We start from the raw sequence: 22,658 nt of genomic DNA, 5'->3' as shown, positions 1-22,658 counted from the left end.
AAAATTCTTCCATTCTTTTATACATGGAGGAGCCTTTCGTGTGAACTGTGGGTAACATAAGTGTTTCCCCAATAGTATGTGATTTGCCACATTGTGCTATTAATAAAGAGACTTTATAGGAAGCAAGGAGGCCTTTGTCAGCATTGAGAGCAGATTTTCCAAATAGCTTGCCTACAGTGCTGCAGTTCTCAAACTTTGACTTTAAGCCTTGGAAAAATGAAATAGGCTTACCTACTTTGTCTGAATGCATTTTTGCAAGGTGCTCACTCAGTTTCGAAGGCTTTGTAGCTTCATTCGAAAATGCCTTTTCACAAACGAGGCACAAGAGAAGCTGTCCGTTTGTAGGACAAGGGATGAATCCATATTTCAAGTATTCATTTGAATATTGACGGTATTTCTTCTTCAGTATGATCCAAGAATACACTGCTAATGTCTCTCTATCATATAATGATGTATGACTTTTATAACTTCATGACTCCGCTACAGATCAATCACACTGGATAGCCTAAAGAACAACCTAACTCGCTGTATTCCATAATGCCACTGATTGGCTTGAACTTTCAATTGTGTGAGTCTCTGGGAGTTGTAGTTTATATCAGTGTTCTGAAAAGACACTCGGTGTCCACTAAGACTACAACTCCCAGAGACCCACACAAGTGAAAGTTTGAAGCGGTTCCAGCCAATCAGCGGCATTATGGAATACAGCTGGTTAGGTTGTGCTGTAGGTTATCCAGTGTTAAGAAGTGTCATTGATCTGCAGCGGAGTCATGGAGTTATAAAAGTCATACATTATATGATAGAGGCGCAGGCTGCACACAACTCCCATTAAATGTAAGTGATTCATATGGAAATAATTGCCTCGGTTTTCTTCGGTTTCGGATGTCACCGATTGTTTTCGGCTGGATTATTGACAAAATTGAGATATCACTAGTAGAGATGAGCGAGCCTACTCGACCACGCCCCTTTTTCGCCCGAGTACCGCGATTTTCGAGTACTTCCGTACTCGGACGAAAAGATTCGGGGGGCAACGTGGTTGAGTGGGGGGTTGCAGCGGGGAGTGGGGGGGGAGAAGGAGAGAGAGAGGGCTCCCCCCTGTTCCCCGCTGCTACTACCCGCTCCGTCACGCCTCCCCCGCCCCCCGGCGTCCCCCGAATCTTTGCACCCGAGTACTGAGGTACTCGAAAATCGCGGTGCTCGATCGAGTAATTACAAGGTACAATGCTATAGAAGAAGATAAAAATGGATTTTTATCAAGGTACTAGAGCCTCCATGCCTGCCTGTATCACATTTTGTATCTAAGCTAGAGGCGGTACAATAGGGTACTAGAGCCTCCATGCCACCCGTATCACATCTTGTATCCCAGCTAAAGGCGGTACAATAAGGTACTAGAGCCTCCATGTCCACCTGTATCACATCTTGTATCCAAGCTAGAGGTGTTACAACCGGGTACTAGAGCCTCCATGCCCGCCCGTATCACATCTTGTATCCAAGCTAAAGGCAGCACAAAAAGGTACTAGAGCCTCCATGCCGACCAGTATCACATCTTGTATCTAAGATAGAGGCGGTACAACAGGGTACTAGAGCCTCCATGCCTGCCTGTATCACATTTTGTATCTAAGCTAGAGGCGGTACAACAAGGTACTAGAGCGTCCATGTCTGCCCGTATCACATTTTGTATCTAAGCTAGAGGCAGTACAACAGGTTACTAGAGCCTCCATGCCCCCCCCCCCCCCCCCCGTATCACATCTTGTATCCCAGCTAGAGGCGGTACAACAGGGTACTAGAGCCTCCATGCTTGCCCGTATCACATTTTGTATCCAAGCTAGAGGTGGTACAACAGGGTACTAGAGCCTCCATGTCCACCTGTATCACATCTTGTATCCAAGCTAGAGGCGATACAACAGGGTACTAGAGCCTCCATGCCCGCCTGTATCACATCTTGTATCCAAGCTAGAGGTGGTACAACAAGGTACTAGAGCCTCTATGTCCATACATATCACATCTTGTATCCAAGCTAGAGGTGGTACCAGAGCAGTTTTCTACCATATGTTACCCTTTTGCTCTGATATTAGAAAGTTTTATTATACTTTGACAACTTCTAGGGAAGGGAGGTTACTGACAAGAAGTGTGCGTGTATGTATATTACTATATATTACTCCTTCCAAGGGAGGGAGATTACTGAGGAGGTGTGTGTGTGTGTGTGTGTATATATATATACTCCTTCCAGGGGAGGGAGGTTACTGACAAGAAGTGTGCGTGTATGTATATTACTATATATTACTCCTTCCAAGGGAGGGAGATTACTGAGGAGGTGTGTGTGTGTGTGTGTGTGTATATATATATACTCCTTCCAGGGGAGGGAGGTTACTGACAAGAAGTGTGTGTGTGTGTGTATGTATGTATATATATATACACCTTCCAGGGGAGAGAGGTTACTGACAAGAAGTGTGCGTGTATATATATTACTCCTTCCAAGGGAGGGAGATTACTGACGAGGTGTGTGTATATATATATATACTTCTTCCAGGGGAGGGAGATTACTGACAAGGTGTGTGTATATATATATATACTCCTTCCAGGGGAGGGAGATTACTGACAAGGAGTGTGTGTATATATATATATACTCCTTCCAGGGGAGGGAGATTACTGACAAGGAGTGTGTGTATATATATATATATATATACTCCTTCCAGGGGAGGGAGATTACTGACAAGGAGTGTGTGTATATATATATACTCCTTCCAGGGGAGGGAGATTACTGACAAGGAGTGTAGTTATTGTGCCCCTAATACTGCACCATTATAAATCGGCAGAGCCTATAATGGAACTACAAGTCCCAGGACTCTGTGCCAAGGCACACCCGGCATGCTGAGACCTGTAGTCCCACGCCCGGTGCTGGCTGTTGCTATGGCACAGGTTGTTTCCAGGAGCCGCCCCCTGCGGTGTCCGCTCCCTTCCCTTCTTCCTGGAGCAGCCTCCTCCCTCACCTGACAGGCAGCCATGGAGAGACTGCACTTCCAGGGTGCTGCGGGGGCTGTAGACGAGTACCTGGAGTACAGGAGGTGAGTAACACCACACCGCGTCCATTACAGCCACAGCAGTGCTACTATAGCGCCGGGCGCATCGGGCTGACCCAGCTTGTTGCTAGGCGACCAGGAAGTTGTTCGACGTTGTCACCGCATTCAATAAAGTTTTAATTGTTCACAAAATGTAGAAAGGGCTGCTGTGCCTTGTTGTAGTGAGTCAGGATGATGTTTGTTACAGCCTGCAGGAAGCTGCTGCCATGTTTTGGTATTCTGTAGTGAATATCTCCAGTCAGGAAGCCATGTGCAGTAGATGGCCAACTCCTGGCCTCAGTAGTCACAGTAGTGGGACTGATGCCACAGGTTGGCCAGCGCCTCCTGCTGGACAAAATACAGTAATGATACAAGTTGCTGTTTTGTCTTGTGTCAACAGCCGCCATTGTAGTCAGAGGGGGCTGTTCGTGTTCGCCACGTGCCAGATAGGGCGTGCCACTTATTTTTGTCGCTCAGCTCCTATAATGGAGCCGAACGATGGAAAGGAAAGGCGCAGAAGTGAGCCCAACCTCACCCGAAAAATGTCCAGAAAGGGCGCAGGACAAATCTATGCGGGCTCATTCATACGAGCAATATTTTCGCGCGCGTTTTGTGTGATCTGATGCGCACAACACCCGTACAAATATGAATCGCTTGTTCTGTCTTTAGGCGCTCCCTCGGAAAGCCTCACCAATTGTTTTCAATGGGACCTTAAGGCTGGGTCCACACAGGGTGGATTTGCCGCGGAAATTCTGTTTGGGAATTTTGCCGCGGCAAATCCGCCTGCGGCCGCTATTTCTGGGATTAGCCATTCATATGGACGGTATTTCTCAGAAATCTCGTCCACACGGAACGGCGAATGCGTCACGGCAAAGCCAGCGCTGCAGCGTGAGTTCGCCGGACGCAGCATGTCCATTTTTGAATTTTATTCCACTGCGGCTGTGCTCTCCTCTATGGGAGCGCCGGCCGCAGCGGAAAAGTGAACGCCAGGCCGCTTCAAAACCCGCGGCTTTTCCCAGCGGAAATCTCGCGGTTTTTCGCTGCGACCAAACCACAAGATTTTCGCCGGGAGTCCGATGTGTGAGAACCCAGCCTAAAGGGGGTTTCCGGTGATCCTCAGAATAGGTCATCAATAGTCGATCAGCTGGGATACGTCGTTCGGGACGCCGAAGGATCAGCTGTGCGGGCGCATGTTATCAGCGCCGCAATAACACAGAGGTCGGAGCGGAAGCCGCTGCGCAAACCTCCGTATAGTGGCCGGCACTTGTAACTGCAGGCACGGCTCCAATTGAAATCAATGAGAGCCATGTCTGCAGTTACAAGCGCCGGCCACTTCACAGAGGGCGGTGCTGAGGCTTCTGCTCTGACCTCTATGTTATTGCAGCGCTGACAACATGTGCCCGCTCAGCTGATCGGTCGGGGTCCCGAGCGACGGTCCCCAGCCGATAAAAAAACGTAGCATGCTTTATTTTCCTCTGCATTTGCGTACTAACAGTCCCTGTAGAAGTCAACGGGGTGAGCGCCCGGAGATGCGTGATACACTGCGTAATTCCGCTGGAAAAAGAACAAATCTGGAATTCATTCGACTAAATAGCCATTTCAATCAGTCCGTCTTTGTTTGCCACGCGCGAATGAACATGTCTTGCGGCAGAAAAAGTACAGTAAAATACGCTGATGCTTGTGCAGAAATGTATAATTCGTTCCGCAAACATGCTACTCTTATGCATGCGCAAATGTGCATACACACGTGAATCTGATACTGGCATGGATATCACACAACTGAAAGAAGCAGTGCAAAACCAAAAAACATGGAGGGAGCTCGCCTTTAGGGTCACCGAGGGTCGTGAAGGGTCATCCATCTTTGAATGACTGCTGTGAATGGAGGCAGGCGGCTGAAAGTGATCTCCGGCCGACTACGCCTCCATTCACTGGGCGATAATTGTCCCGTGTAAAAAGACCCCTGCACTGTCCAATCAGTGATAAGAATGGCAGACGGCGCGGCATCCTCTGTACGGCGCATGCGTGCCGGAGCGCAGGCCGGCACATCCGCAGCACAGAGAAGAGGACGCCAAACAGGTACGCCTTAGGCTGCTTGCACACAGGCGGGTCTGACACCGTATGCGGGACTCCCGCAGAGGAGTTCGACCCGGTGCCTGGCCGGTGACCCCCGCCTAACTCTCCGCCATCTTCTTCTCTGCTACTGATGTGCCAGCCTGCGCGCATGCTCAGTACAGAGGACTCCGCGCTGTCGCTATGGCGATGGTCGTAGTAGCCACATCATTCTGCAATGATGATTCCAGAATGGGCGTGTGACGAATGGCTTACATTGTCTTCAGTGGAAGCCGGCTATGCGTAGCCCACACAGAATCGCAGTATGCAAGTGGAAAATCACAATGTATTTCTGCTCTTGGGCAGGAAATCACATATTGTCATAGCATGCTATGGGCTGGATGTGCTGCAGAATCTGGAGGCATAATTCAAATCCGCTTGTGTGCAGGCCTTAGGCCAAATGCACATGACCAGGGCAGATTCCACATGCGGGATCCCGCAGCAGAATCCGACCCATTGCCTGGTCGGTGCCCCATGCGTACCTGTCCTCTGTCTTGTTATCTGTGCTGTGGATGTGCCAGCCGGCACACATGTGTAGTACAGATTATGCCACGCTGTCGCTAGGCGATGACGCGGATTCCATGGCCTGTCCGCAGTGTCAGCTGCGGATGGGCCGCCGGTCGGACGGCTTCCACTGATTTCAATGGAAGTCATCCTTGTGGACTCCACACTAAGGGTGCCTTTCCACTAGCCTTTTTTTTATCACTGCGTTTTTTTTCCACACGATTGTCAATGGGACTAATGTTAAAAATGCAACGCAGCGCACCAAAAACGCAAGTTGTGCTGCGTTGCGTTTTTAACAGAAAGTACCATTGATAATCGCGTGAAAAAAAATACAGCGATAAAAAAAGGCTAGTCACATGGGCGTTTTTTCACGCGATTTGCGGATCGCATGACGGATGCGCATCCGCAAATCGCGTGACCGGTGTGCGCAAGTCGCCCGCAAATCGCCCGAAAATCTGCTCCTAGCCGCGTTTCATTAGAAACGGGCCGGAGCTGTCCAGCGCATTGCATTCAATGGAGACGGCAATAGAGCCGGCTCCATTTAAAGCAATGCGCTGCGGGCGAGCCCGGGATGAATTGTCGGGAAGGGCTTAAATATATAAGCCCTTCCCTGCAATTCATCCTAAAATGTGTAAAAATAAAAAATATACATATACTCACCTTCTCCCGGCAGCCGGAGCTCCGCGCGGCCGTCCTGCAGTGGGTGTGAAGGGGGTGTGAGTGAGACCTGCCCCCTGATTGGCTCAGCGCTGAGCCAATCAGAGGCATGTCTCACTCACACCCATTCATGAATTCATGAATGGATGTGAGTCAGACCTGCCCCTGATTGGCTCAGCGCTGAGAGGCAGCAGTCACTCACCCATTCATGAATTCATGAATGGGTGTGTGAGTGAAACCTGCTTCTGATTGGTCAGGGCTGTGACCAATCAGAGGCAGATCATTCAGCAGGCGGGGATTTTAAAGCCCCACCGGCTGAATAGTGCCGAGAAGCAGTTCAGGAGAATGGTTTTAACAAATCGCAGCTAAAAATGCCCGTCTGACTAAGGCCTTAGTGTGGAGTCCACAAGGATGACTTCCATTGAAATCAGTGGAAGCCTAAGGGTGACTACCCACTACAGTTCTTTTTCACTGCGAAATTCACAGTGTTTTTACTTTCTCCGGGGTCTATGGGACTTGTGAATGTTAAAATTGCATCGCGCCAAATCGCGATTTTGAGGTAAATTGCGATTTTTACCGTGATGCGTTTTTAACATTAGAAAGCCCCATAGACACCTGGGAAAAAATGCAGCAAATTTGCAAACGCTAGTGGGTAGTCACCCTACAACAGAGCATGCTGTGATTTTTTTTTTCCCTCCACGAGTAGAAAAATCGCAATCGTTTTCCGCTCGTGGACATGGAAAATTGATTTTAAATAGCATGTCAATGGGCAATATTTGCTGCGGAATCTGACGCCCCTCTGGATTCCACAATGCCATTACGCCCGCGTGCATTGGGCCATAGGCCGGATGCACAGGACCTGTTCGGATTCCGGATCCCGCAGTGGAATCCAACCCTGTGCCCAGTCGATGACCCCATGTACCTGTCAATCGTCTGCATTATCTGTGCTGCGCATTGTCCGGTCGGCTTGCCGCCAGACATGCGCAGTGCAGATTTTCCTGTGCCGTCGCTAGGCAATGACACAGAATACGTGACCTATCTACACTGTTAATTGCGGACGGGCCGTGAGTTGGATGGCTTCCGTTGACTTCAATGGAAGCCGTCTGTGCGGACACCACACTAAAATGAAGCATGCTGCAATTTTTCCTCTGCGATCTTTCCTCGCAATTGATTTCTGCTTGTGTGCAGGAAAAAGCGCTTTTCTATAGAATGCTATGGCAGGCAGTTGCTGCAGAACCCGGGGGTGGACGCCTGCTCCAGACTCCGCAGAGCAAATATGTCTGCAATCAAACACACTCTTTTTATATATATAAGAATTCCAATAAAGTCAGTCTCTCTCTCTCTCTCTCTCTCTCTCATTATATATATATATATATATATATATATATATATATATATATATATATGAGTCTGTTTGACTAAAGCCGCCTGCACACGGACATATTTGCACTGCGGAGTCTGGAGCAGGCGTGTATATATGTATATATATATATATATATGTGTGTGTATCCCCCTTTCTAAGGACCACTGTTACCTTTGCAACAAAATCTCTTACTGTCATTGGTGGGGAAGGGGCGCAGGCTACATCCAATGGGCAATAATCGGCTTCGGCACCTGATACAATTCTTTCTAAGCCCATCAACAATACCCAATATACAAATTTTGGGATTGAAACCAATATCGACAAGATATATATATTTTTAATTATCTCTAGTACCCCATTCCAAAATTCACCGAGTTTTACACAATTCCAGACAATAGGCATTAAATCTGCCCCATCCATACAACATTTCGGACAGTCTGAGTTTAAAATAAGACCCATGTTAACATCTTTAAAGGAGTCCGATAAACTCTGTGCACTAAATACAGTTGGGATACTCGTTGACTTTCGGATAGAGATCTCATTGGAATCATACGCAACATTGTGGCTCATTTATCTTTGCTAATATGGCCTAAATTTTTTCACCATTTTTCTTTTACCTTTGAACTGCTGTAAACAGTAAGAAAGCGTCCGTCAAAAGCAACGTGGAGTAAAAAAGCAGCCTTGCTCCCACTAACTCAATGATCCGCCTGATGATTCAGATATGACGTCCTTAATTTAATAGCGGTTGATTGATTTGGCATACAGCAGGACTGATCCCCACGTAATAAATGTGTCATTACTAGAAGTAATCTATTTGCAAGTGCCTTCGCCAAGATCAGTGGTTAACAGAGATATTGGAAGATGGGAATCGTCAAGAAACAAATCCCTTCCCGGTTTAGGAATTAAAGGGGTTGTCCCGCGGCAGCAAGTGGGTCTATACACTTCTGTATGGCCATATTAATGCACTTTGTAATGTACATTGTGCATTAATTATGAGCCCTACAGAAGTTATAAGAAGTTTTTCACTTACCTGCTCCGTTGCTAGCGTCCTCGTTCCCATGGAGCCGACTAATTTTCGCCCTCCGATGGCCAAATTAGCCGCGCTTGCGCAGTCCGGGTCTTCTGCTCTCTTCAATGGAGCCGCTCGTGCAGAATGCCGGCTCCGTGTAGCTCCGCCCCGTCACGTGCCGATTCCAGCCAATCAGGAGGCTGGAATCGGCAATGGACCGCACAGAAGAGCTGCGGTCCACGGAGGGAGCAGACCCAGGCGGCCATCTTCAGCAGGTAAGTATGAAGACGCCGGACCGCCGGGATTCAGGTAAGCGCTGAGCGGTTTGTTTTTTTAACCCCTGCATCGGGGTTGTCTCGCGCCGAACGGGGGGGGGTTAAAAAAAAAAAAAAACGTTTCGGCGCGGGACAACCCCTTTAAGCCAATCCCAGCTTCTCATTGATGATGGAAGTATGTCTTCATCCAATGACCCATTAAACACCACTGCATCCCTTAGCTCATTCAGTTTCATAAGAGTCTCTAATATTCCTCTCTAATACAGCATACAGGTTTTTAAAATAGAGGGAAAATGTCTCCAAAATGTCACCATCCTTTATAACCAAAAAATGATCAGGCCTTCTCAATGCCGCCACATAAGATGATGATTGTCTTAATTATAAAAGCCTAAAAATGACCCCTGGCTTCCATTTTCTCAAAGATCTTCTGCTTCATAGAAAAAAAACACTTCCTTTTCACAATACCTCTCACATGATCGTGACTGTGCCTCCATCCGAATGATTTCTACTGGATTACTGTGAAATTATATATATATATACGCTTGCTCTGCATCCAAAGCTCTAATGACATCCATGGATTTAGATTTATGTAAGCTAATCTTTATATAATGACTACATATAAATACCTTCATAGTATCCCACGCTGCAGACACTGAAGAAGAACCAATATTGTACTGAAAGAATTCCAATAAAGCCTCCACAATTCCAGCATTACCATCAAACGGGTTCAACCAAGAGGGATTTAACCTCCGAACACTATCCAAACCAAATCCTCCACCATTCATAATCAACAGCACATAGAGTGGAGAGTGATCAGACACAGTTCGTGGTAGATTTTCTTCCATTTCATGTGTCTATGCTTCAGACAATCTTTCAGTAACTTTCTGCAGATCATGTTTTATAAATCCAGCATCCTCTTTTAGGCTACCAACCTGAGCAGAGAGGGAAGCCAAAACAGCATTGGCTAGAAAAACAATTGCATAGAGTATTTTCATTTTGAGTATTATTTTGCATATCCACACCACTAGCTTGGGTTGAAACAGCCTGCATAATGGTATTCGCAGAGGCAGATGAATCATATAAAGCAGGGCCATGCTTACCCTTCTCAATTACACAGTGAGATAATGTATTAAAAATACCATCAGAGCCAAAAAAAAAAAAACTGTAGATGGTTCATGAGCATTTCTTACCAGGGTTTGCAGGAACTAAACAAGCAGTTGTTGCCAACCTGTTTCCGCATCACAGTATTTCTCAGTAAAGTGATCAAAATGGTCTAAGTGTTCCATACATTAAGCATGATCACCTTGCTCAATATTTGCTGTTGCCTCCAATGTTGCATGGGCAGCCTCACAGTGCAAAGTATTCACAGTAGCATTTGCTTATATTCTGTGCCTGAGCGCCATAATGCACACACATGCACCACCAGATTCTTTCCTCCTCGTCATTGCAACTTGGTTAAACAGACAGGCCTCACAACGCACCAGCACGAACGAATCACTCATGGGAATAAGTCCATTCCAAAGAATGAGTTCATATTCGTGCAAGTCTCACGAATATAGATTTTCCCTTTACAAATAAATATAAAACACATTGACCAAAATTGACCACTAACATAAAATACAATATGTCAGAAGCAAGTAAAAAAAAAAAAGTAGGTCAAAGAATTTCAATACTCCTGTGGGAATGAGCCCTTAGGGATATATTAAAAATCCATAAAAACACAATATTTTACTTTAAAGTTGACTGTTTTGGCTTAGTTTTAATGTGTATTATGTTTATTGATTTTTGTGGCCACTATAATAGTAAAATTACAGCAAACTTCTGTGGAAAATGACCATCATAGTACATAGGTCTCCAGAGGCTCCCTTCTGGTATTAGATTCACTGTGCATACTTAGCTTAGTATTAAACAATCACTGAGAACAGCCAGACACTTACTGATACAAGAGGGCAGGTAGCTGCATCCCCTCAACATGCAGGCGACCAAACTGCCAAATGAGGGAGCCAATTACACCTGTGCTGGACACCAATAAAACCGCCACTTGTTTCATTTTATATTTTTCTCTCTGTGATACATTTATATTAGTGTAGGGACTCACGACGCAAGGAGCCTTGACGATTGACCGCAGTGAAGTTCCGGACGGAATTTCTGTGGCAAACCTGCCTGTGTGACCCCAGCCTAAGTATTATGGCCGTTTTCAGAGATTGTTTGATTTTATATTTTTCTCTCCATATCAGTTTTAGGTCCAGAATTGTATTGCCAGAATACAACCAGCCTCAAAAAATCATGGACACGTCTATTTTTTTGGATGATGGAAAAAATTCCCTTATTTTTACGGACTGTACGTGAAAAGCAATTAATGGCCAGTGACAAACCCTGGATATGAGGCTTTATTAGATCTTAATGCATGTTTTAAAAGAACCTTCTCTTTATTAGGATCGTTGGAGAAGATGACGGAGGTAAACTTTTCAGTCCAGAAGAATATGAAGCATACAAGAAAACAGTGCTGCCAATTAGAGCACAAAATCGACTGTTCGTCAGCTGGAGATCACCAACAGGAATTGACTGCAAGCTTGTGGGCCCAGAGACTCCCTGCTTCTGTACTCACAGGTACTCAAACACCTTAGAGAACTGTCAGCCAAATGCTCTTTTCTCTGACCGCTATTTCTCCCGACCTCCCCATAGGAGAGGGGACTAAGCGCTGCCAGACTCTAAATGTGGGTCTCAAGCAGGGCACCCCTTGTCTATTATGCCCAAGTGCCCAATATTACATATGTACGGCAGCTGTGACATATGAGTAGCGATGAGATCTCATCCTGGCTCTCAATTTTTCTCCTACCCTACACAAGGATGACCGTCTGAAAACCATATTGCCGGACTCTCCCCTCCTATGTTACAGGCAACCTCCAAATTTGAGGAACTTTATAATCAGGAGTGCATTTCTACATCAAATGTTGTGTACCTTATCCAGTGCAGAGAATGTCCTGTTGGGGGGCTTTATATCGGGGAAACAGGACAAAAGCTAAAAGCCAGGATGAGATCTCATCGCCACTCAATTAGAGCGGGAAAGACGGAATTACCTGTGGCAAAACTTTTTTGTGGTCACGGACACAGGATAGAGCAGATGAGAGTTATCATACTGAAGGGCAACTTCAAGTCACAGCGTCACAGAAGAATTTGGGAGTATAAATTTATGACCATTTTTAATACCCTCAAGAATGGAATGAACCTCGGAGTGGGGTTCTTGCATCAGTGGAGAAAATGAAAGGTCTGAAGGAGGTCAAGAGGGGGTCCTTGGGGGGGGCGCCTGGTGGGGGGGGAGGGACCCGGGGTGGGTGGGTCGGGGGGTAGCATCATCTCTCCCCGGAGGGGAAGGTGGCACCCAGGAGAGGTGCTTTTCCCAATCATTGGTTTAAAGACTTTGTAAAAATTCATACATTGATTTAAAGGAATGCTGCCATCCAATGGTGCGCTGCGGAGATATTGTTTCATGTTTCTTCTGTGCAGGTCTGAAAGAGAGATAACACACAGGCCTGTCCCTTCCTAGCCCCAATGTAGAGATCATAAAACTGTCACATTCCTTAGCAGTGGACTGATTAAGTATTTACCTCTCTGCTCATCTTGTCTGGTATTGTCTTAAATACAAATCAGTCTCCAATTTCTGTGCCCTTTCATGTGTGATCATTTGTATTTATATATGCCCCATTCAAATATGTTTCATTATGCCCGAAGAAGGATTCTGAGAGGATCCGAAAGCTCGCTATAACATCATGTATTTTTGTTAGCTATTAAAAGGTATCATATCTACAAGATTACTTGGTTAATCTTACTGAGAACAATCACATTTTAGTCATTTGACATACATAGTCTAACACATAGCCAGGAAAGCAACCACGTATGGTAACCAATGAGAAGCATAGTGGGAGAAAAAAGTCGTAAGGGGAAATTGTCTTTAAAAGGCACTTAGAGATCCAATGCTGTGCTAATGTAATTTACCTTCTATACTTTGTTTAGGTATAAACAGCATAAGACAGACTTTAAGGAGCTTCCAAAGGATCGTCCTATTCAGTTGCCATGTAAAGTCAGTAAATGCCCATGCAAGTCATATCATTATGTCCCTCTCAATGGCACCCAACCGATCCGTTGCCGATGTAAGCATTTTGCCGATGACCACAATGTTACAGGATCTTACAACTGCACCAAATGTAAGAGCTATTGCCTTCTTTCTCTATGGTTATCTTATGTGTTTGTTACTTCTGCCTCTTTGCTGTTAAGTTTTTGCTTTGTCTTTTTTCACAAAGCTGTAATTCGCTGAGGCAGATAGTCAACAACCAACCTGGATTCACTTCACCAGAAATTAACCCTTTGCAATCTAATTTCGGATTCAGGGTTTCCTAGGGGGCTTTCTCTTTCTGCCATTATACAATGGCGCCGTCTGCTGGCTAGAGCCAGTACTGCAGTATGTGACATGCTGGAGAGGCCCCCGACAACAAAGTAATCTACAGTAAGAATACCCTGCCGGACGTCTTCCGACATCTGAGCTGTAAAGCCTTCAATCAGAATGTCTTTAGACATCAGATAGTGGATTGGCAAGGGTCAAAAACGTTATCTGGGTGCTGGATTAGTTTTTAAACATAAGTGCAAATCTGTGAAAACAATAAAAGTAGTAGTACTTACCCGTTCTCACCCCCGGGTGATTCAACGGTCTACCCGGTCTTTGTTTTGGAACGGAAACTACCTGACTGCGGCGGTCAATCTGAGGCTGAAGCTGTCCGGTGCTGTCCTCCTGGCATCACTGCTCAGGTAATGCTAGGAGAATGGCACCTGGCCACTGTTGGGCTGCAGGGGTCAGGTGGTTTCCATTCCAAAACCAAGAACAGAAGGGACTGCAAAGCTCGATCACATGGGTGTGAGGACGGGTAAGTACTGCTGCTTTTATTATTTCCACAGATTTAGATCTATGTTAGTCATGGTGTGACACTGCCACTTCCCTATCTCACCTGTCAGTGGGGCCTTGGTCAGGTGCCAGCATCTTCAACGCCATGCTCTGACCTCCGCTGCATCCCTAGTGTGTGCCCATAGAATGCATGCATGCTTCCACCCTTTCTATTAAAGTGCCAATCAATGCACCCTAAACAGGTCTCCCACCAACCACCATCGATATCCTGGTATATTAGGCATCCTCCCACCATAGTGAATGTCTTAGCAACTGTTCCTATCAGCCATTGGGGCAAAGCCCTAATTGTTGCGCATTCTGGCTCTGACCCTTGCCTTTGTTCCTGACGATTCTGACTTCTGTGCTTCCTGACCTCAGCTCTATATTTTGGACATTTTATTGCCTGCTACCTGCCCTGAATTTTTGCCTGGACCACATTATTGCACCTGTGCTGCCAGCCCCGACTTTAGCCTGTTCTCTGGATATGCACCTGTTCACAGCAACAGGTAAAAGGGTATTCGTGGCATTTATCCCCTTGCAGTATTGATGACCTATCCTCAGTATAGGTCATCAATAGTTGATTGTTGCAGGTCCGCTACTCAGAACTCTCAGCTCCTGCACTCACTACAGTAGGCTGGGTGTTAACAGCTCTACCCGCATTGGGGTTGGACCTGGAAGTGCAATAGAAAGCCTTCTATTATATTTTCCAGCTCTGACCCCAATGCAGATGTAACTGTCAGCATCTAGCCTGCTGCATTGAGAGTGAGGGCTGAGATTAGCTGAAACCTTCTATTGCACTTTCGGCTCCGGCCCCAACATGGATGTCCGTCTCGCTGCTGTCAGTGCAGGGCTGAGATCAGCTGATCACCAGAGGTCCCAAGAGGCTGGCCCCCACTGATCAACTATTGGTGACCTATCTTGAGGGTGTCATCAATACGGAAAGGAGTTAAATGCCCAGAACACACTTTTTAAGCATGTTTTATATTAATCAATAGTCAATAGCTGAAGAGATAGGATAATCCTTCAGAATCTTCATTTTCCAATACATATAGTTCATAAAGTTTTCCTCCCAGACACTTGATAGCATAACCTTTATACTTACTCTCCTCGACCGAAAAAAATCTATGTAAATAAGATTGAGACTGAAAATCCTATAAGTTAAACACTACAAACCATCCTGCAGTAAAAGGCAACTACGGAAAATAACCAAATCCAGAACGGTCAATGAGACCATTAGGAGTCGGGGTACCCAGCCAGAATATCTACCTGCTTTCTAATTCAGCCATCCAGCTATCAGTTGTGTCCGACTTCGGCATAAAACTACTGGCTGGACACAACTGATCTATGGGAACCCGGCCTCATCTAGTAGGGGTCAGTTTGTTATTTGTCTTAGGGTTTTAATGGTGATAGTAATGTTTTCTTGGTATTTTATCATGATTTCTGAATGTGTCCAAGTATACCACTACTAGATGAGCTGGATGAATCCACATGACCATAGATTTTCTAGTCATGGATGGGCTTGCTTCTTGATAGTTTTTTGACTTTCTTTTTGATTTTTTTGCATTTTTCACACAGGCTCAAACTGTGCGGGCTTTCATAGTTCTTTTACTTGTGGATGTTCTCAGCCAGCGTATACTCACGACACTGTTGTAGAGACAAAGGAGGAACGCCAAGCTCTGGGAAAGCCTGTTGGAAAAGATGTTCCGTATGCGGCTATGGGAGGTCTGACTGGCTTCAGCTCACTTGCTGAAGGATACATGAGACTTGATGAAAGTGGTGTTGGTATGTACAGTACTTGCATGTTCTTATATTATACATAACTTTTACAATAGCCATTGGTGCATCTGATGTTATTTGTGTCGAAAGTAATGAAACGCCAAGTAATGAAAAGTGATATATTTCAGAAAATTGCATTTACACCAGGGCCGTAATACTGTACATGCCTGTTAGTCTTTTGCATATCATGACGGCCTCCTCCTTTCTCAATTGACAGCATACAGATACTAGGGAGCGGGTATAAGTAACTTATTTTCCACGTATCTACTGTCCCCTATTAGCGGAATTGATCTACTTCCTCAAGTCACTTACATGTCAGAGATATTAATTGCTTATTTTACCAACAATGTAGATAGTTACCACAATATACACTAAGGGTTCCATCCTTCTGATCTCCAGACAGTAGTTTAGAGGTAGTAAATATTCTGTGGACTATGTGACAAATGTGATGCCTATATCAGTGACCGGCATATCTCCAGTGATGGAGTTGGTAATGATGAACAAGCATGTGATCGATTGTCTGGTGGATCCTTGTTCAAGCCATTGTCGATTGTCTCTATGTATTTGTCTTACAGATTATGTATTCATATTCACCAACAACCATTTTGGATCTTTTTAGGTGCTCCTAATAGGCGTTTTTTCGAATCTCCTGAGGATGGTGGATCCCACCCCTTTATGAGAGCATATGGCCCACCATCTTCCAACATTAAAGGTAATGAATTCTGGTGTGTTCCCTTCCATCTTACCCTCTTGTTGCTAGCCTACAGGTAGTCAGGATTCTGTTAAATTGCTGTTAAGTCTCTTTGCCAGAGTATACAGATGTGGAGACGGAAGACATGCCTGATTGGTGCAGTTTACAATCTGAACCACACTCGAAAGGGAGCCTTTAATGTGTACCCTTGCTGTAGGGGTATCAAAAATAGTATTGTATCGGCTGTCTAAGTCACTTGCGAAAGACATAAAGTATCACACCACTGGCGTAACTATAGGGGATGCGGTTGCACCTGGGCCCAGGAGCCTTAGGGGTCCATAAGGCCTCTCTTCTCCATATAGGGAGCCCAGTACTATGAATAAAGCATTATAGGTGGGGGCCCTGTTACAGGTTTTGCATTGCGGCCCAGGAGCTTCAAGTTACGCCTCTGTATCACACATGGGTCCTCTTAATTAGGCGTTATACGTATACAACAGCAACTCTACTGCCCGGTGTGCAGTAGCATCCACACCCAATGTCTAGGTCGGTGGGAGATCACAACCGAAGCTAGACTAATTCATTAAAATACGCTGTAATTAGAGATGAGCGAACGTACTCGGTAAGGCCGATTTCGCAATCAAGCACCGCGATTTTCGAGTACTTCACTACTCGGGTGAAAAGTACTCGGGTGCGCTGTGGGTGAGCGGGGGGTTGCAGAGGGGAGTGGGGGGGAGAGGGAGAGAGAGAGAGCTCCCACCTGTTCCGCGCTGCTATCCCCCGCTCCACCACGCCACGCCTGCCCCCGGCGACCCCCGAATCTTTTCACCCGAGTAGTGAAGTACTCGAAAATCGCGGTGCTTGATTGCGAAATCGGCCCTACCGAGTACGTTCGCTCGTCGCTAGTTGTAATACATTTATGACTCCACATTCATTAACTTTCATACTGCCACTCTTTTATACCAGTGTTGTTGTGTAGTACAGATGTAACCTTTTTTGTTCTTTATCATTTATGATTTGTCACTGTTTTGCATCTTTTAATAGTCACATTTCATAAATCTTGTCAATCCTGTTCAACCAGTCAGCCAAATTTTTCTTCTCTTCAATTCTATAAACTTTCGGCAGTTTTCCAAATGTCATTAAAGGGGTTGTCTCGCGAAAGCAAGTGGGTCTATACACTTCTGTATGGCCATATTAATGCACTTTGTAATATACATCGTGCATTAAATATGAGCCATACAGAAGTTATTCACTTACCTGCTCCGTTGCTAGCGTCCCCGTTGCCATGGTTCCGTCTAACTTCGGTGTCTTCTTGCTTTTTTAGACGCGCTTGCGCAGATGCATCTTCTCCCTTCGGCTGGTCTTGGAAGCATCGGCGTTTTGGCTCCGGCCCCTTGTACGTGTCATCGCGTAGCTCCGCCCCCGTCACGGGCCGATTCCAGCCAATCAGGAGGCTGGAACCGGCACACGTCATGGGGCGGAGCTACGCGATGATGCGTACAAGGGGCGGAGCCAAAACGCCGATGCTTCCAAGACCAGCCGAAGGGAGAAGATGCATCTGCGCAAGCGCGTCTAAAAAAGCAAGAAGACACCGAAGTTAGACGGAACCATGGCGACGGGGACGCTAGCAACGGAGCAGGTAAGTGAATAACTTCTGTATGGCTCATATTTAATGCACAATGTATATTACAAAGTGCATTAATATGGCCATACAGAAGTGTATAGACCCACTTGCTGCCGCGAGACAACCCCTTTAAATTTCAGCGTAAATGGGTATTAAATATGATGCACGGAAGATACAACATTATTTTGGAGTAAAACGCACACATATTTATACTCTTCGTCCTCTTTACCTCTCCAGTTAGACTAAACCTCTTCCATTATGCATTTACTATTATAAGGTTTGTCTGCTTGTAAATGTTATGAGGTGGCATATATACTTCACTTCTAGTTTATTCTTTTTAGAGCTCTCTCCTGGAAATAAACAGGTATCTGGTTCAGAAGAACAGGACATGGCTTTTTTCGAAAGGCGCTATCAGGAAAGGGTATGTAACTGATTGAAAGAGTAGTATGTAGGGGGCGGAAGATCCTTAGAAAGTGACATATTTGTACAGTAACCGTAAGGGCATGTTCATGTGGAGTATTTGTTTGTACATCCAATGTGTATCTGTTCCAATAATCAGCGACAGAACTCCAAGGCTGATATTCAGAGTTTTGCCACGGATTTGCATGCAGATTTGGATTTGCATGCAGTCATCTGCCGCAGTTTCTGCATGAAAACCATGGCAAAAATGAACATGTTAATTCTATTTTTTTTTTCTTTGAACGGGGCCTAAGGCTATAGGAACAAACCCATCAGGTCCCACTTACCTTTATTTCTGACACTTACTATATTCTAGTATTATTCTTTGATGTTCCACAGAATTTCATATTCCTTTACATCCTCCACAGCACTGATGAGTTTCCCTCTACATGTGCAAGATCATTCTTAGTTCTGAATTGAAAAAAGCAATTCTGAATCCACAACAGTATACGAGCGACATGCCACAAATTTTTTTTTCTGTAGGCTTTGTATGGAAAAAAGAAACTAGTGGCATCAAGGGGTACCGCACAGCTCTAGCAGCCCTATGATGGCTTGATACAAAGCAGAGCCATAATACCGCCATGTGCATGAACCCTTAGTAAATGTGGGCCAATACTTTACATATTATATGTTTTAAAGGAAGTCTGTTATGCAGTTTGTATAATGGAGTTCTTGGACGCTACATGTAGCTACAGGCAACCTTACTGGCCAAGAAAGTAACTTTATTAATTGTTATTAGTTCGTTCCAGAATATTCTTTAAATGCATCATTAATATTTCATGCTTTTTAGTTGCAGAAAGAAAAAGAACAGAAAAGACGGAGTTCAAAGCACCCCAGCACTTAGCGGCTTTGGGGACGGGACGCCTGTTGGAAACACGTCATTTATCCATGGTTTTAAAATTTTAGTCTTAGCGAGTTAAAGAAATATTTGCATAAATTATTATAGACATATATATTATATGAACTTTTTAAAGTAAACTGGCAGATTCTGTTAGTGATCCTATGATGTCATAGATGAGCACCGTGACATAGGTTTACTGGCTCGTAGGACAAGAGCCGTAGTCCAGGGGTGTGTTTTTTATACTTACCTGGCTCTCAGTTCCTTTGGGAAGCTGATGCTTAGTGCATTGAGCAGACTCCTCTCCACTTTCATTGCACACACATACTGTTCTCTGTAAGTGTACACCAAAAGCAGAGATGAGTCTGAGTAGTGGCTGCCTTGGATGGCAGGAAAGGAACAGCGAGCTGGGTAACTGTAACGCACGGCCCCATACTTCACATCACCTATCCTATTCCTATGAGCTCATACATTTAGTTAGTATGCTCGAAGGACATGAAAGGTTGTTTAATTTAACTTTTGCAAACCAGTGCACTGGTAAAATAAATTTTTAAAAACCTAGCTTGTAGTCAACTTATTTACTGTGGAAGCTCCAAATTTGCAGAAGTGAAGAACATTAGCCTGTCAGGGCAGTTTTACTTCTCGGCGGAGTTTTTCAGGTTCTTGCTCAGAAACACTTTAGCAAGATGTTATTTCAAAGTCTGTAGTTAAATATTGTAAAGTCTCCTAACACACATTCGGCGTTTGTAGTCAGTCGGTGGTGTTTTTATTAATCCATAGCATATGTATTTTTTTCCGTCGGCTTCCCCATAGGACTTCAAAAAACTTAAGGGGATCAAAAACACACACAAACACACTCCCACGTCTGGAACATGCTTCTATCTTCAGATTGGGATACCCTGAGCTAGCTCACCTCCGCGGCCAGTATTGTGGAAACCACCTAGCACAGAACACTACACCATTTACGGAACTTGGGAGTTACAGAAATTGCGTATTTTGCTGGCATTTCAGACAGTAGTCTTAATAAGTTGTCGACAGGAGCAAGATGTGCCTAATGTATTAAGAGCAGTGTGCCTCCGGATTTACGGTATTGGATGTATCTCGGGCTGTCTGTGACGAGATAAAAAAACTAGAAACCCCCCCCCATACACCGGCTGTAAGACTGGAGCAGATTTCTGGTATAAGCTTCCGCCAGTTTCTGGAGTAGACTGTACTTAGAGCTTTTAGGACATGCCCCATCCTGGTAAGATATGCCCACTTATTTTACACTGGCATGAACAATGTAAATTTGAAAAGTCACAAATTTTTACCCACGCAGGCTTGCACCAACATTCCTAGCCTTTTTTTGCCACTTTTAGCACGATAAACTCCCCGTGTATTCTGCCAGCTTTCTATCATAGCCAGCATGAAGGTTTGTAGGAATGTGTGCCCTGTAATTGTTCTGTGGGATCAGACCAGACAAGCTATTATTTGCTTCCCGCGTGCATTGACGAGTCTTGGTTGCCTATGACTCTGTTACTGGTTGACTTGGATCACTTTTTGTAGGTAATACCTACTGCATACCAGGGGACCACCACAGAAGACCTGCCAGTGGAGATTCTCTAAGGCCTCCTTCATGCGGGCGACAAAGTCGCGCGATTTTGTAGCATTGCTACGATGCTACAAATCGCATGTATGTGAAGCCCATGGTTTCCTATGGGTTCCTTCACACATGAGATGTTTTGTAGCATGCTACAAAATGACACACAAACCTCACGGGTCCGGTGATATGCCCACGACACGCAAGGTTTTGTAGCCCATGTTTCCCTATGGAGCCTTCCTCCCTGTTGCATCGCATTGCACGAAAACGCGGTTTGCATGCGATGCGATGCAACTTTGACAGTAGCAAATGCTACTGTCAAAGCTATAATCTAAGCCCTAACTGCCGGGGGGAAAAAAACACGCATACATCACCTTAGACGAGCTGTCAGCCCGGCCACAGCTTCTCCCCAGGTCCCGGCACTGATTTTCTTCTTCTCTTTTGGCCAGGGATTCAAAAATTCCCCCCTCCTTGAAGCGCTGGCTGTGATTGACTGACACTTAGCCAATCACAGCCAGTGCTCAAAGAATGGCTGTGATTGGTTCAATCACTGCCATTTAATCACAGGCTTTCTTCGAGCACTAGCTGTGATTGACTAAGTGTCAGCCAATCACAGCCAGCGCTTCCACCAGCCAGGGATTTTTCAATCCCTGGCCAGAAGAGGAAGAAGATCAGTGCCGGGACCTGGGGAGAAGCTGCAGCGGCGCCACGGACAGCGATGAAGAGGTGATGTATACTTTTTTTTTCTCCTTTAGTTACAGCTTATTTATGGGGTAGGGCTTATATTTCAAGCCGCCCCCGAAAATCCTCGCATGTGATGCTACAAAGTTGCACGATTTTGTAGCGTCACATGCAACTTTGTAGCGCTACAAAATCGTGGTATTGCTGCGAGAAAATCACAGCGATATCGCACGGTGCAGCGATGCGACATCGCTGCGATTTTCTCACAGCGATGCGGTATCGCCCGTGTGAAGGAGGCCTAACGTAGTGATCTAGCCTTCACAATTTGTCACACTTGCCCATTTTTCTTGCTGCCAACACATCAAAAACTGACTGTATACTTCCTGCCTAATATCCCACATGTGTCAATGTCATGAGAATCAATGTTATTCACTTCACCTGTCAGTTGGTTAACTTTTGGCTAATTAATAGATTCAGGGTATATTGGCAGGACTTATGGGGTGTTCTTGGTATGTAGCGGATTTTGGTGCGGAACTGCATTAAAACTGGCAAGTGTTACATTTATTTCTCATTTATCTGGTCCATACATATTTCACAGCTCTGTACACAGATTGTCCTCACTGACATTGTGAGTGCTATGGGAACAGGGCCCACAATCTATATTCTCCTACTAATATGTATTTGTAGTGTAGGAGGAAACCCGTGCAAAACTGTGAGAATATACAAACTCAATGCAGATGTTGCCCTTGGTTGGATTTGAACCCAGCGCTGTAAGGGCACCTTCACACTGGCGAGAAAATCGCAAGCAATTTGTGCATTGCGAGACGCAGAAATCTCGCAGCAATATGAAACCAATGGGTTCATTCACATTAACAATGCTTTCCTGCATGACACCGTGATTTGATGCTATGCGGGGAACACATCGCAGCATGTCCTATCTTTCTAAGAGATCGCTCATTGTTTTCAACGCCGGCCCCATTGAAAGCAGTGGGAGTGCTTTGCGTTCCTCTCCCGCGGCTGTCACAGATGCGGTGGGGATACCCTTCATCCCCACAGCGGTTTTCACATGGTGTTAAGTGCAATATCGGGCCATGAATCACGCCC

General features: G+C 45.3%; 1 protein-coding gene across 1 annotated transcript; it reads left to right on the top strand.

The window, feature by feature from the left end:
• Positions 1-2,918: 2,918 nt before the first annotated feature.
• Positions 2,919-19,855, top strand: FAM221A (family with sequence similarity 221 member A). Its single transcript, XM_066584655.1, has 7 exons — positions 2,919-3,062; positions 11,410-11,583; positions 12,988-13,178; positions 15,485-15,691; positions 16,305-16,397; positions 18,339-18,418; positions 19,247-19,855. Exons 1-7 carry the CDS (start codon positions 3,001-3,003, stop codon positions 19,298-19,300), a joined length of 861 nt encoding a protein of 286 aa, XP_066440752.1. The 5' UTR covers positions 2,919-3,000; the 3' UTR covers positions 19,301-19,855.
• The last annotated feature ends 2,803 nt before the right edge of the window (positions 19,856-22,658 follow it).

The sequence above is a fragment of the Eleutherodactylus coqui genome, chromosome 12 (genome assembly GCF_035609145.1).
Source record: "Eleutherodactylus coqui strain aEleCoq1 chromosome 12, aEleCoq1.hap1, whole genome shotgun sequence".
Classification (NCBI taxonomy): domain Eukaryota; kingdom Metazoa; phylum Chordata; class Amphibia; order Anura; family Eleutherodactylidae; genus Eleutherodactylus; species Eleutherodactylus coqui.
Note: the sequence above shows the minus strand (reverse complement) of the source record. Positions and strands in the feature narration are given on the sequence as shown.